Here is a 13,487-nt window from a genome sequence, read left to right as displayed (position 1 = left end):
GTAGCACTGCAGGCAAAGGGTGTCACTATTACCAGAACACAAGTCCCCCAGGCCCTTGAAGGCAAATCAATTCACAAGGAAGGGCCACTCCGGAGAAATCTAGTGGACTCCTCCTCTCCCTCCATCTCCCCCTTAACACCCCCTAGATGAGGTTTCTCTGTGTAACAGAAGCTCTGGCTGTCCTGGACTTGCTCTGTAGACTACACCTGTCCGTTTTTCTTAATAGGATGGTTTAAACCACAGAAAGGAATGGTAATCTTTATGAAGTGGAAACTTAAGGGTTCTTTGGAAAGTTGGTTGGATGGTGTTTTGCTGGAGCAAACATGTAGTTAAAGGCTGGACAGTGGTGGCGCACGCCTTTAATCCCAGCACTTGGGAGGCAGAGGCAGGCGGATTTCTGAGTTCGAGGCCAGCCTGGTCTACAAGAGTGAGTTCCAGGACAGCCAAGGCTACACAGAGAAACCCTGTCTCAAAAAACCAAAACCAAAACCAAAAAACAAAAAAAACCATGTAGTTAAAGTGGACACAGGTGTGAAAGGCTAAGGCAGACTCATGAAGGAACGTTTCACTGGAGCGGACACTGGAGGGTATAAATAGGTCTTGATGGACAGTGATGAAGGCTAAGCTAGGCTTGCTTATAGAGGTAGCTGTGCAATGCTTGTGGGTCTCACGTCTTCACCGATCTTCACTTCCCTGAGAGGCACAGCCAAGAACCTCTCCTGGTGTTCCTGCTGGTCTCTCCTGCTGACTTGTGCCAAGGCTGACTTGTGCCAAGGCTGAGGCCTGGCTGTCTCTGCTAGGTCAAGTCACTGCTCTTTGCTAACCTGACTCTACCTAACTGGACTGCTGGTGTATCCAATGAGGTGTTTGTGAGTTGATCAAGCAGCTGCCGCCTGCTAACCTGTGATATGAATTGCTGATTTCCAGACAGCACAGACCAGAGTTGCTCCAAAGATCCCCTCCACCCCACCCCCGACCCCCAATCCTTTTTTCCCCACTACCTCTGGTGGGTGGTGGGTTACAAGGAAGGTTAAAACATTTAAGAATCATCATTAAAAAAAATAGGATTTGAAAAAAATTAAAGTTCTATCTTTATTTGTTAGAGTAACAATGTCTGAGTGCTTTGACAACACTGACACTGAGGAAAGCACAAACCTTATAGGTACTGTTAATGCCAGAACGAACCGCATCCACACAGATGCAGCACACGCTAGGAGGCAAACGAAAATGCTGAGACCGCTTGGGACTAGAGAGGTGGCTCTGTGGTTAAGAGTACATGCTGCTCGTCCAGACTTGATTATGGCAGCTCACAACCATCTGTGACCCAGTTCAAGGGGATCCAATACTCTCTTCTAGCCCCTGATGGGCACAGGGCTTATATGGAATACATAAATACAGCTGTAGACAAAACAGCCATACACATAAAATCAAATCTAAAAGATATTTTGGCTCAGCAGCTGTATCTCCACAGGTATGATTTCTAGTGCACGAGAAGGGGCAAAGTGGCGATTCGAAAGATGTCATCGGTGTGTTTAGGAGCTGGCTGTAAATTACGCCGTTCACTCTGTGATGATGTGTTTATTCACGGACACCCACTCGCATATGGGCTTTAGAAATTGGATTTGCCCTCACTGGTCTCTCTATGAACTTGGGGCTGAATATTAAACAGCGATGTACTAAAGGTAAGCGGTACTCAGAAATACACTACAATGCGAATCAATACATCACTATAAAGGAAACAAAGTGAAGAGCAGGCAGGGGCTTTAGCCAGCCAGCCAATGTGGCTCATGCCTTGGAATCCTAGTACTTAGAAGGCTGAGGCAGGATTGCTGGGAGTGTGAGGCTAGCCTGGGCTATACGGTGAATTCCAGACCTGCTCACACAAAATAAACAAACAAAAACAACTCAATCTTATATTTAAAGTTAGTATAAAATTGGGTTGGGGCATATAGACACTCGGAACCTTTCCCAAAATGCTTATTTCTAGATTTTGGTCTGTGGTGGCCTTTCTGTTCTCTTCTCAGAGGGCAATATGCTACACTGAAAATCAGACTAGAATATGTTAATATAGGAAATAATATTTGGAAATAATCCAGAAACTTGTTCCTTCAAGAAAAAAAAAATTAAAGACTAGAGTTGGCCGAGCAGTGGTGGCACATGCCTTTAGTCCCTAGCACTTGGGAGGCAGAGGCAGGCGGATTTCTGAGTTCAAGTCCAGCCTGGTCTACAGAGTGAGTTCCAGGACAGCCAGGGCTACACAGAGAAACCCTCTCTGGAAAAACCAAAAACCAAACCAACCAAACAAAAAAGACTATGAATTGTTTTGGTGCAGTCTGTTTTTTTTTTCCAGGATCTAAAATAGATTTTCACTAGTTATATTAATTTATAAGCCTCTGATATCTAGTAGAACTGTATTACCAGGACCTGGTGGCACATATCTTTAATCGTGGTACTTGGGAGGCAGAAGCAGAGACAGATCTCTGTGAGTTCTAGACCTTGTCTCCAAAAAACAAAACTTGTTTGTATTATTATAATCAGGGATATCGTTAAATCTGTTTGGGAACATAGCCTTCAATGATTATTCAACAAACAAGGGAAACGCAACAGATTTTAAAAGCAAGATCTCGGACTTCTCAAAGGCATTGAACTTAGCTCTCTGGAGAGATGCCAGCTAACGACAGAGGAAAGGGCTTACCAGACCCCCCGGGGCTGACAACTTTTAACTATAGTCTGTGCCCTCTTTATACCGACTCCTTTCATGCTCTACCTTAAAAGGTGTTTTAGGCTAAAATCCAATTAGAGCTCTGAAAGCATCTTATTGAGGGTTCATTTCTTTTCTCATCTGCAAGCACAGAGATCTTAAATGGCTAATGAAGGAACCAGAACTTGTTAAACACCACTGCTTCAGGCACAGCACTAATAAACTCCCTGCCTCTTAATGAGTCCCGCAAGCCTCACTGCCCATTTGCAGTATTCTCTATCAGAACGTAAGAGGCTGGAATTGGCAGTCAGAGGGCACTGTGAAGGGTGTGCAGGGAAATCCAACCAGACAGGGCCATCAACTATAGTGAGCCTCAACACAGGCCACTCTGAAACTCCTCCAGTTAAGAGCAGGCACACATACAACATAAGAGACCACTCAGTTAAAAAAGAAAAGAAAAAAGTATAACAAACAAACAAAACAACCCATTGAGTATAAACTTATTTCTCTTGGCTTTAAAAATATGCCTAACGGATTTTAAGTTCCCAGGGATGACACATTTATATAAAGTGAGGGTGCCTTCTAAGGCTTACTCTCAAAAGGCTAATACCAATGAAGACATGGATAGGAGGAATGAAGGCCTGACAGAAATGGATGAACAAGAAATTCCTCCTGCCTAGGCACAACCATTAAAGCTATCTGACGGGTGAAAGGTACTGCCAGCCTGCCAGGTAAAAGGACCAAGGCACCAGAAACCCTTTCATCACCGTTATTTTCTGGATAACTCTTTCATCAACCATTACTTTCTAATATATGGAACTGTTTAGGTCCAGACCACAGCTACAGTTCTCAAGTGAAGATGATAACACAGGAAAAACGCTGCATGTTACGTAAAACTTAAATAGTTGGGCTAAATCTCAAAGAGCTCTTCATGACCCCAGGGCTGGGGACACAGCTCCACAGATCGTTTGAAAAAACAGCACCAAAAGGGTCCCAAGCCACTAGCAGCTATGACAAAAGGAAAAGAAAAATACTATTTAAAAAAAAAAAAACCCAAACTTTTGTTTTTTTAGAGGGTTAATTCAGCTCCTAGTTGTATCCTCCTATCATGATGTGTTCCTCCACTGAAAATCACTGAAAGGTGCTTTAGGATCGATTAGCACTGACCAACCTTCTGAGGTCCCTATTTACCCTCCCACGTGGTGCAGACCAGCATCCGTTCCCCCCCCCCAACCCCCCGTACTCCGCAGGGCAGGCCACGGGCAGCCCTGCGACACCTGCCCGCAGCTTTGACCCAGCGCAGTACCTCCTGGGCTAGCTACCCCGGGACCTCCAGCATCCGCACCTCTGCAGCGGTGAGTGACAGCAGCGTGATCAGGAAAACGCCAGGAGGCCGGAACCACAGGGGCTCGGCGCGATCGCCCCTGGTGACAGTCACACCAGCAGGAATTGTTCAAAAGGAGAATACGGCGAGAGGCGGCCGGTGGGTGGGGGATGGGACCGCGGACGCGCCGGGTGGAAAGCCGCCGTGCCGGCTGACCCCGCGGTAGGGACGCCGAAGCCACGACCCTCCTGGGCTGCCCGCCCTGGCTTCACCCCAGTCCGCGACAGACGGGAAACGCGGATTCCCAAGGCCACGGCACGCAGGGGGAGAAGGCCGGGGCTGAGGCGAGAGCAGCTCGGGCCCCAGACTCACCCGCCGGCGAAGAGATGAAGCAGCGTGTTCTCCTTCTGCTGAGTGCCCGTCGCCATGGCCGCGCCGGCTCCGCGGCCCGCCGCAGCGGCTCGTGGGACGCGCTAGGTCTCGAGCTCCGCTGGCTTCGCTGCCTTCCTCAGGCAGCGGCCGACGCGCCCATGCGCGCGGGAGGCCCAGGCGCCCGGCTCCCTCCGCGGCGTCGCGCCCGGCCAGTCAGCGGCCTCTGCGGCGCTTTCCAGCCGCTAGGCAGAGCCTAGCGCGCGGCCGTCACGTGGCGGAGGCCGGGCCGTGACGTCACGGGGCGCGGCGCGGCGGAGGTGTGGGCCCGGATCCCGTACGCCTATTGGACGGCAGGTGGATGTAGGCGTGGCGCTCCTGCAACGCGGGGCGGGGTCAGGACCCGAAGGGCTGCTCTGGATAATAAGAGGATGACCTGCAAACCGGTCGAGGCTGCTTGGTCCTTCTCAGAGGCTGGAAACAGCGTGCGTAACCATGCCCTATGCTCCAGACCTCTCCTTCTTCTTCTTCTTTTTTAAAATTGTGTTTATGTGTGTATGATTTGTTTTGTTTTTAGGACAGTCTTACAGTGCAGTCCTGGACTGCCTGGAACTTGCCATGTAGACCAAGCTTGGCCTCAAATTCACATTTTATCCGCCTGCCTCTGCCTCCCAAGTGCTGGGATTAAAGGCATGCGCCACCACTGCCCAGCAGCTTGGAACTTTCTTTGTAGACCAAGATAACCTCGAACTCACATTGATCCTTTTGCCTCTGCCTCTCCAGTGCTGAGATTACCCAGCTGTTTTTTGTGGGTTTTATTGTGTGTGTTTAAGGGATGTCATGGGTTCACACATGCCACTGTCTAATGGTGAAGACCAGAGCACAGCTTGCAGGAGTCAGTTTTGCCTATCCATCATCCATCAGTTTGGCTTGTCTTTTGAGACAGGGTTTCTCTGTGTAGTTCTAGGTGTTCTGGAACTTACTGTGTAGACCAAACTGGCCTCGAACTCACAGATCTGCCTGCTTCTGCCTCCTGAGTGCTGTGATTAAAGGCATGAGCCACCATGCCTCATGGCTCCCAGGAATTGGACTCAAGTCATCTGATTTGGCTGCAAGTACATTTACCCCGAGCCCCGGATCTTTTTAAGAATTTCATTCTGTAATATTTCCATGTATAAACATGTATAGTCCCGGATCTTTTTAAGAATTTCATTCTGTAATATTTCCATGTATAAACATGTATAGTGATTACATATTACATCTCACAGCTCTGAGCTTAAATAGGAAAAAAAAAACCCTTCACCTAAACAGCCTGCCCTCCTCTAGCATACCCTTAGTGCTTTGTGTGTTCTTGATCTTTCTATAAATAGCATTATATTTGGTATGTATTTTGCATTGTGAATTTTGTACTGTGTGCGCTGATGCTCGGACTTGAGTGACCCAGACCGCTCCTCCCCTTAAATATCCTGGATCACTGCCATAGTGAGCCTGGCATCTTCTTACCTCCAGGTCTGGCTCTTGGCTGGGCCTTGCCTGGTTGCCCTGGCAGCACCCTGGTCACATGGCTTCGGTGACTCCACGTGGGCTTCTGCACTCACTCTGTTTTATTCAAACTGTTTGTCCCATTCTGGAATGCAAGCTCCGTGGGAGTGGGGGCCTTGTTTTTACACTTCATGGTTGTTCTTAACAGATTGTTCCTGTCACGGTACCCGCCACCTAGTACTGCCCAGGGAACTAATAAACAAATGTCCTAGATTGAACTGATCATTCTACTCCGCCCCCAAACCTGCTCAGTCTCTTCTGTTCCCTGCCCTGGTAGTGACTCTATTATTCTGCACAGGCACCAAGGCCATTAATGTCAGCTTCTAAACTGACTCATACTCTCTCCCTCTCCCTCCCTTCCTCCCTCCCTCGCTCCCTCCCTCCCTCCCTCTCTTTCCTCTTTTTTACTTTCTCCCTTCGTCTGCTTCTGACATTTCTAGCTCTGACAAGTCTTGGAACTCACCCTTCCCTTCCTTCCTTCCCCCTCCCCGGCTAGGGACTCCAGGTCTGTGTGTGTCCCACCAACTCTGCAGCTGAGAGGAAGCTGTCCCCACAGGCCACTCCTTTGCTCCTTTACCTTCCAGAGTATTCTTCGGATGCAGAACACACCAACCCATTGTCTTCCGTCTCCCACACCTGGTGAGAAGCACCACCTTTAACCATCCGAGCTGCCAGACGTCCTGTGTGTACACAGAGGGAAACTGGAGTAGGAGGCGAACTGTGAGCAAACACGGCCAATCTGTATTTGATAGTGGGCATTGCTTAGAAACAACTGCTAGGCTCAGTCATCTGCAAACACAGTGATTGCTCTATATTAAAGCCATTGCTGCCAGGCAGAGCTGGGCATAGCAGCAATCCAAATCTGGGCCTAGAGCTCAGTGGTAGAGCGGAGCTCTCCGTGTGGAAGGATCCATACCAGCTACACTCTAATATTGGACAAAGGAAAGGATAAGGTGAGATTCTTCGTCTTTCCTGTATCTACCAAATCCTTCGCTTTCGTTGCTTAGGAAATGAGAGCTTACTTTAGCTGAAGTAGATTTTTAAGTCTTTTTTTTTTTTTTCTTTTCCGAGACAGGGTTTCTCTGTAGCCTTTGCTGTCCTGGAACTCACTCTGCAGACCAGGCTGGCCTCAAACTCAGAAATCTGCCTGTCTCTGCCTCCCAAGTGCTGGGATTAAAGGCATGCGCCACCACTGCCCGGCTGATTTTTAAGTCTTTTAATAAAAAAAAAAATTATGTGTATAAATATACCACATGTATGCCGAGTGTCCAAGAAGACCAGAAGAGGCAGTCAGGTCCCCTGGATCTGGGGTTACAGAAAGTCCCGAACCACCATATCAGTGCTGGGAACCAAACTTAGGTCCTCTCCAAGGGTCGGCTGAGCCACCTCTCCAGCCCCAGTTAAAGGAGGCTTGTAGGGTAGTGGGGAACTTAACCAGGGTGCTGCCAGGCTGTTAACTAGAAGGGAGTTGTCCCTCTCTGTGCAGGATTTTGGGGTTTGCTTGTCTATTTGTCTGACCGTCTGTCCGGAGACAAGGTCTCACTATGTAGCACTGGCCAGCCTGCAACTCTCTCTATAAGGGCAAAGCTAAGCTTGAACTCACAGAACTCTGCCTGCCTACCTCAGCCTCCCAAGCACCGCCATGCCCCATCCTAGGCTGGATTTTAAACCAGAGGAGGTGCCACCCTGGGAACCCACCCCTTTCCTTGGCTGCTGTTTGAGGCTGGGACCCAGGCTCTAACCCTTCGGCAGAGCCAGTCTCCTGGCTTCTGCTCCTTGGGCCTGCCAGTGCAGTGCTGAGCTGGACACACAGCTGAGACTCCAGTCTGCTTGTCAGCAAGGCAGCTTGCCGGCGAGAGCTTTCCCAAGGTCTTTCACGTCCACTATCACTGCAAACCCATGTTGTTGGCAGCCCTGTTGTTTTGTTCCCTCTCATGGACAAGTAGGACACATCCATTCAAGGTCAACAGCTAAATTGGTGGCTGATGTAACGCTCTGTCATGCCTCTGTGCTTTTGAACGAGCTGTTTCTGATTCCAGGATGCCAACCTTCCTCCACTGCGCAGGTTCCTGCTGGACCTACAATACCTCTCCTTCCTCGTCCCTGGACTAAGTATTAAGCCAGCTCAGAGATTGGCCTCCTCGTGAAGCGTCTCTCTAGTTCCTCTTGGCTCCTGTTCCCTGAAAGGATTTGACTACAGCACCTGTACTACAGAACTACAGCAGGAGGTTGTGAACCACTTGAATTTACTCCCTGGTGTATCCCTTGCTGGGAAGGAAGAACTCAGGCAGCATTTTCAGAGGGAAGTCTGGGAATTTTTGTTGACATCTGTGAATAAGTTATTTGGCTCAGCAATGCCACATGGCAAGAGCTGTTGGTTTCCGTTGTTTAACACATCTACTGTTTAAATCAGTACTTCAGGCTCCTTGGGTACAGCAGAGATGGAAATGGACACAAATCCTTCGCATTGGGACAGTGGCAGTGTGCTTGCACAAAGCATTGTGTATCGAATCCAGCATGGCATAAAAACCCGAGCATGGGCTGGAGAGCTGGCTCAGCAGTTAAGAGCACTGGATGCTCTCGCAGAGGATCCAGGTTAGATTGCCAGCATCCACGTGTACAGTTTATGTTTACAGCTGCCTGTAACTCCAGTCCAATGGGATCCAATGCCCTCTCTTCTGGCCTCCAAAGGCACCAGGCACACAGTCGTACACAGACATGTATGCAGGCAAAACACATATGCATAAAAATAGATGATAGGTAGATAGATAGATAAAAATGGTCATGGTGGTATATGTTTGTAATTCCTGAATGTAAGAGGTCAGTCATCCTTGGTTACACAGTGAGTTCTATGCCAGCCTGGGCTATATAAAACTTTTTCTCAAAAACAAGACAAAAAAAAACAACAAAATACACAATTAAATTCAGCAATTACAGAAAATATGAGCAAATGGCTTATAATCCTGACCCGTGAAGCTGTATTTACCCCGGCAGATTAACAGAACAAAGGGAGAGTGTGGATGGGGAACCAGAGTGTCAGTAAACACAGAAAGTGTTTGTCAAAAGTGCACACTATTCTCCATAAAAAGGACTCAGCAATCTTCCTGCTGTCTAAGCCAGGCGTGGCAGTACACACCTATAATCCTAGCCCTTGTTTGCTGTCGCGGTGAGTCGCCTAGGATTGTAGAAACCTCTTATTTTTCTCTGTCTGTGTAAAAAATAAGAAAGTGGGAAAAGCCAAGTCTTGCCACAGCCAATTAAAAATAATTATTTTATGTGTTTAGGTGCTCTGCTTGCATGCATATCTGTGTACCACCTGTGTGCCAGATCCCCTGAGAGGACAGAAAAGAGCATCAGGCTCCCTGGAACTGGAATCGCAGAAGGTCATGAGACACCACGTTGGGGCTGGGAAGTGAATTCGGGTCCTCTTCAAGAGCAGCCAGTGCTGTTAACCAGGGAGCCATCTCTCCAGCTCCCTCAGCCAAAGTGCCCCACCCCCGAGACAGAGTTTCTCTGTGTAGCCCTGGCTGTCCGCTGTCCTGGAACTCCCTCAGTAGACCAGGCTGGCCTCGATCTCAGAAATCTGCCTGCCTCTGCCTCCCAAGTGCTGGGATTAAAGGAGTGTGCCACCACTGCCCGGCCTAGCCAGCCAAGTTTTATTAAAAGCAGAAGTGCATGTGCAGACAGACAGACAGACAGACACACACACACACACACACACACAGAGAACAAAGCACATAGAGAGACAGCTTCTTAGGTGGGAAGGAGACCTAAGGTAGTGTTGGAGTTTAATCTCAGAGACAAACATTCTTATGTTTGGGGGGGGACTGGCTCCCTTTTGCATCAGGACTGGCTGGTCTGGGCTAGCACAGGGCCAGTAATCTAGACAAAGAAGGAGAAGCTGATCGGTCCTCAGCATAGGAAACCAATCTAGCGTACCCTCCTTTGAAAATGCCACTGAGAAATTCTCCCTGGCAGGGAAACAGGCAGCAAACCCTTGTCTTCAAGAAAGCTAACCACCATTTTTTTTTGTCTAAGTGGAGAGCATATTAATCTACCTAGAACGTCACTGCCCTTCCTCCCTGCCTACCTGTCTGACCAGTGGTCCTTCACTCAGGAGGTAGAGGCTACAGGATCAGGAATTCCAAGCCAGCCTGAGCTAATGAGACTTTGTCTGGAACAAGCCTACAGCTGACGTCATACTTTATGTGGCCGCCCATCCCCCAAGGTTAGCAGCAAAGGTGTGAGCTCGAACTCTTCTCCATCGCGGCACTGGGTTAGGGTCCCAGCCTGTACAGTCAGGTAAGAACACACATGGAAGACACAAAGATTATAGGCTAGGTTGTGGCTGTGGTTCCATCTTGCTTTATTCCCATTCTCTTCCATCCTCGGGGTGTGTCTTCACTCTGAATTCTGAGTCTCTTGTTCTAAAGAGGAAGAGCTCGGGACGGCACGTCTCTATTAGCCCCACCACCATGGGGCATTGGGGAAGAGGGAGACGTGGAATGTTGTTTTCTGGATGTGACAGGAACGTCAGCCAGCTCACAGCATCTGTGGTGACCCACCTGCACCGCACCAAACTAGCCAACAAACTGGCACAGACATCGTAGATGGTCTCCAGCCTCTGCTTCTTTCCTGAGGAGCCATTGGCTGTGGGTCGTCGCCAGGGGAGGAAGACTCATTCACTTCTTAGGATGAGGCCACTGGCAGGTTCCCCATGCTCCAGAGGATGACCTCACACCCGCGCACACATAAGCAGCACTGACTGCATGAGAGAGAGGGGAGGGCAGGGGGTTGGAAAGGGGCTGAAGGAACATAGGAGTGGGGAAATGGGGTAGATATGATCATATTTCACTATGCAAACATGTATACGCATATAAATATGCACATACACATGTACTTGTATTTATGGTGATTGCCAGGAGAGTATCACGTCTAGTAGGTGTCAAAACACCAGGCTACTGACTCACATTCTTAGGGCGCTTGCTTCTGCAGGCAGTTCCTAACCCGGTTCTCGTTGTAAACGTCTCTTCCTTTACAAAGGTTGAAAGGCAGTCTGGAGATGTCAGTCCAGGGAAGTAGCAACCCCAGGGAGCTCTGCTGTCTCTTCCTCAACACTGGTCTCTTGGATATTGACGTTCTGTGCAATAGGCCTGAGTTTGCGCATGTCTGTCTCAAAGGGAGAAGTCAAAGTCTCTTCAGTCGCAGATGATGTAACTCTTATGAAATCCCAGGGAATTTCTATAACAACTCTGACGAACTGGTAAATTCAGCAAGGTCACAGGAACTAAGGACAACATAGGAGAGAAACTTCCTTTTGCAGATAATTGGCTTATGAAGCTTTAAGAAACTCAGGTTAGGGCCAACAAGATGACTCAGCAGGTTAAGGCACTTGTCACTAAGTCTGATGGCATGAGCTCGGCATCCAGAGCCCACACAGTGTCGGGAGAGAGACAGCCCTGCAAACAGTCCTTTCACCCCCAAACATGTGCCACACCACACAAATGCCCACGCACATGCAAACAAACGTAATTTAGAAAAAAAAATCTCATTATAATAGCATTGCGAGAGAAAAAGAAAAATCGGAAAGCGAGGAAGAAACAGGTGTAAAAGAATCCGCGGTTCTGTTTCTATAACATGGCAGGGTGGGAGGACTGACTCCCACTAGACAAATGAGTGGCTGACTGCCTGGGGTGGGGGATGGGAAAGGCTGACTACATGTCTTACTTAGGGTTTCGATTGCAGTGCTGAAACACCACGATCAAAAGCAACTTGGGGAGGAAAGGGCTTGTTCCCTTCAAACTTCCACACAACAGCTCTCAGGGAAGCAGTCAAACAGGGCAGGAGCTTAGAGGCAGGAGCTGACGCAGAGGCCAGGGAGGGATGCTGCTTACAGGCTTGCTCCTCAAGGCTTGCTCAGCCTTCTTTCTTATTAGAACCCAGACCGCCAGCCTAGGGGTGGAACCACACACAATGTACTACACCCTCCCAGATCTATCATTAGTTAAGAAAATGCCCTCTAAACTTGCTACAACCTGATCTGTTTTGTTTTGTTTTGTTTTGTTTTGTTTTGTTTTGTGAGACAGGGTTTCTCTGTAGAGACTTGGCTGTCTAACTAGCTCTGTAGACCAAGCTGGTCTTGAACTCACAGAGGATCTACCTGCCTCTGTCTCTGGAGTGTTAGGATTAAAGGTGAGCTCCACTGCCTTCCAGATTCTACAGCCTGGTCTATGGAGGCATTTTCCAATTGAGGTTCCCTCCTCTCAGACGGCTTCAGTGTGTAGCAAGTTGACGTAAAACCATCCAGCGTATTAGAAGCTGAACGAAACTTCCAAGAGTGGAGAACAATGTCCTTTATTCTGATACATAGCTATAGAAACCTAATGAGAATAAAAGCAATAGAAAGCTCCACTCCGAGGCTGGGCATGGAAGGCACACGCTTTCAATCCAGCACTTGGGGGACAGAGGCAGGGTGACCAGGAGTTCAGAGTTACCCTCTGCTGTACAGTGAGTTCATGGCCAACCTAGGACACATAAGACCCTGTATCCAGGGCTGGTGAGATGGCTCAGTGGGTAAGAGCACCCGACTGCTCTTCTGAAGGTCCAGAGTTCAAATCCCAGCAACCACATGGTGGCTCACAACCATCCGTAACGAGATCTGGCGCCCTCTTCTGGAGTGTCTGAAGACAGCTACAGTGTACTTACATATAATAAATAAATCTTTTTTTTAAAAAAAAAAAAAAGACCCTGTATCCAAAGGAAAGAAAGTGTAAATTTGCCAGGAATGCTGGATCATGCCTCTAATCTCGGCCCTCAGGAAGCAGAGAGGCAGGAGAGGAGGATCAGGAGTCCGAGGTCATGCTTGACTACGTCGCAATTTTGAGGCTATTCTGGACCGTTCGAAATCTGTCCCCACTACCACCCAAGTAAGTCCTCTTTACGATAGATACATTTTATTGTGTGTACGTTGCATCTCAGTGAAGACTAGATTTAAAAAAAGCAAGGCCAGCTACCTGTACTAGCCCAGGAGTGGGGTGTAGCTCAGTGTGGTACAGTCCGTGCTTAGTGCCCGCGAGGCCCTGGGTTTAGCCGCTAACATAAATAAATAGAAAGTGGACAATATACCACAGGTCAAGTTCAGAGATGCCAAACTAAGTATGTGTTACCCATCCATTTCTTTGCTGACCCCGACTTGATGGGTGGAAAAAGAAAAGTGTCCTTCCCCACTCAGGTTTCCAAGGCCAGTGACTTCCCGTGACCCGATGCAGGCTCCGTCTTGCTTCTTCCCCTGACTGCTGTCTCTCAAGCCTCTAATTCTCTAATTCTTGTTTTCCTGCAGAAACTGCCGGCACAGGCAGGCAACAACTCGCCACCGCTGCAGTGGCTTTGGGGTTTCATTGCTTTGTGGGGAGTTGTGAGGAATTGCTCCTTTGTGAACACCAGAGGCAGGGCTCCGGGTCATTTCTTTCTCTGGAGGCTTCTGGTAGCTTCCTGTATAATCAACAGAGAGAAAGCCAGTGAGAATGGTTACTATCCAGGGGCAAGGAGAGT

General features: G+C 48.6%; 1 protein-coding gene across 1 annotated transcript in view; it reads right to left on the bottom strand.

The window, feature by feature from the left end:
- Positions 1–4,654, bottom strand: part of Slc25a33 (solute carrier family 25 member 33) — a 29,379-nt gene extending 24,725 nt beyond the window's left edge. Inside the window, exon 1 of the mRNA XM_021160437.2 lies at positions 4,398–4,654. Coding sequence (XP_021016096.1) covers positions 4,398–4,453 — 56 coding nt within the window. The 5' untranslated portion in view covers positions 4,454–4,654. The remainder of the gene's footprint in view (positions 1–4,397) is intronic.
- Positions 4,655–13,487: the final 8,833 nt, after the last annotated feature.

Source organism: Mus caroli, unplaced genomic scaffold, assembly GCF_978045245.1.
Source record: "Mus caroli unplaced genomic scaffold, Mus_caroli_1 scaffold_6, whole genome shotgun sequence".
Classification (NCBI taxonomy): Eukaryota; Metazoa; Chordata; class Mammalia; order Rodentia; family Muridae; genus Mus; species Mus caroli.
Note: the sequence above shows the minus strand (reverse complement) of the source record. Positions and strands in the feature narration are given on the sequence as shown.